Below are 302 nucleotides of genomic sequence, written 5' to 3' on the forward strand. Positions count from 1 at the left end.
GACCCACCCACCTGAACCACATCAGGAGGGACTTCATCCAGAACATCAGGAACTACTTCGTGCTGTTCCATCCTGGTCGTGGTGGTCGTGAGGGCGTCGGCGACTGGAGTGAATGATAGGGGTGGTAGCGTGGCGAAGCTTGTCTCTCTCTCTCGTGCGCCTCTGCCTGATAAGGGTTATCTAGAATGATGAGACAAAGGCTTTGTGATGACAGGCGTTTCGTGTCCTTATATGACGAATTCTGTGATATTTATCTTCTTTTGTTTTATATGGGTTCTTATTTTTTTCCCGATGTTAGTTCG

The 302-nt window shown here is 48.0% G+C and overlaps 1 protein-coding gene across 1 annotated transcript in view; it reads right to left on the reverse strand.

Annotated features, from left to right (window-relative positions):
• The window catches only part of LOC119590716 (protein D2-like), a gene marked incomplete in the record, with an annotated part of 10,947 nt that overhangs the window by 5,972 nt on the left and 4,673 nt on the right, over positions 1 to 302 (reverse strand). Inside the window, 1 exon segment of the mRNA XM_037939405.1 lies at positions 12 to 180. Within this exon segment, the coding sequence (XP_037795333.1) occupies positions 12 to 71 (60 nt within the window).

The sequence above is a fragment of the Penaeus monodon genome, chromosome 27 (assembly GCF_015228065.2).
Source record: "Penaeus monodon isolate SGIC_2016 chromosome 27, NSTDA_Pmon_1, whole genome shotgun sequence".
NCBI lineage: Eukaryota > Metazoa > Arthropoda > Malacostraca > Decapoda > Penaeidae > Penaeus > Penaeus monodon.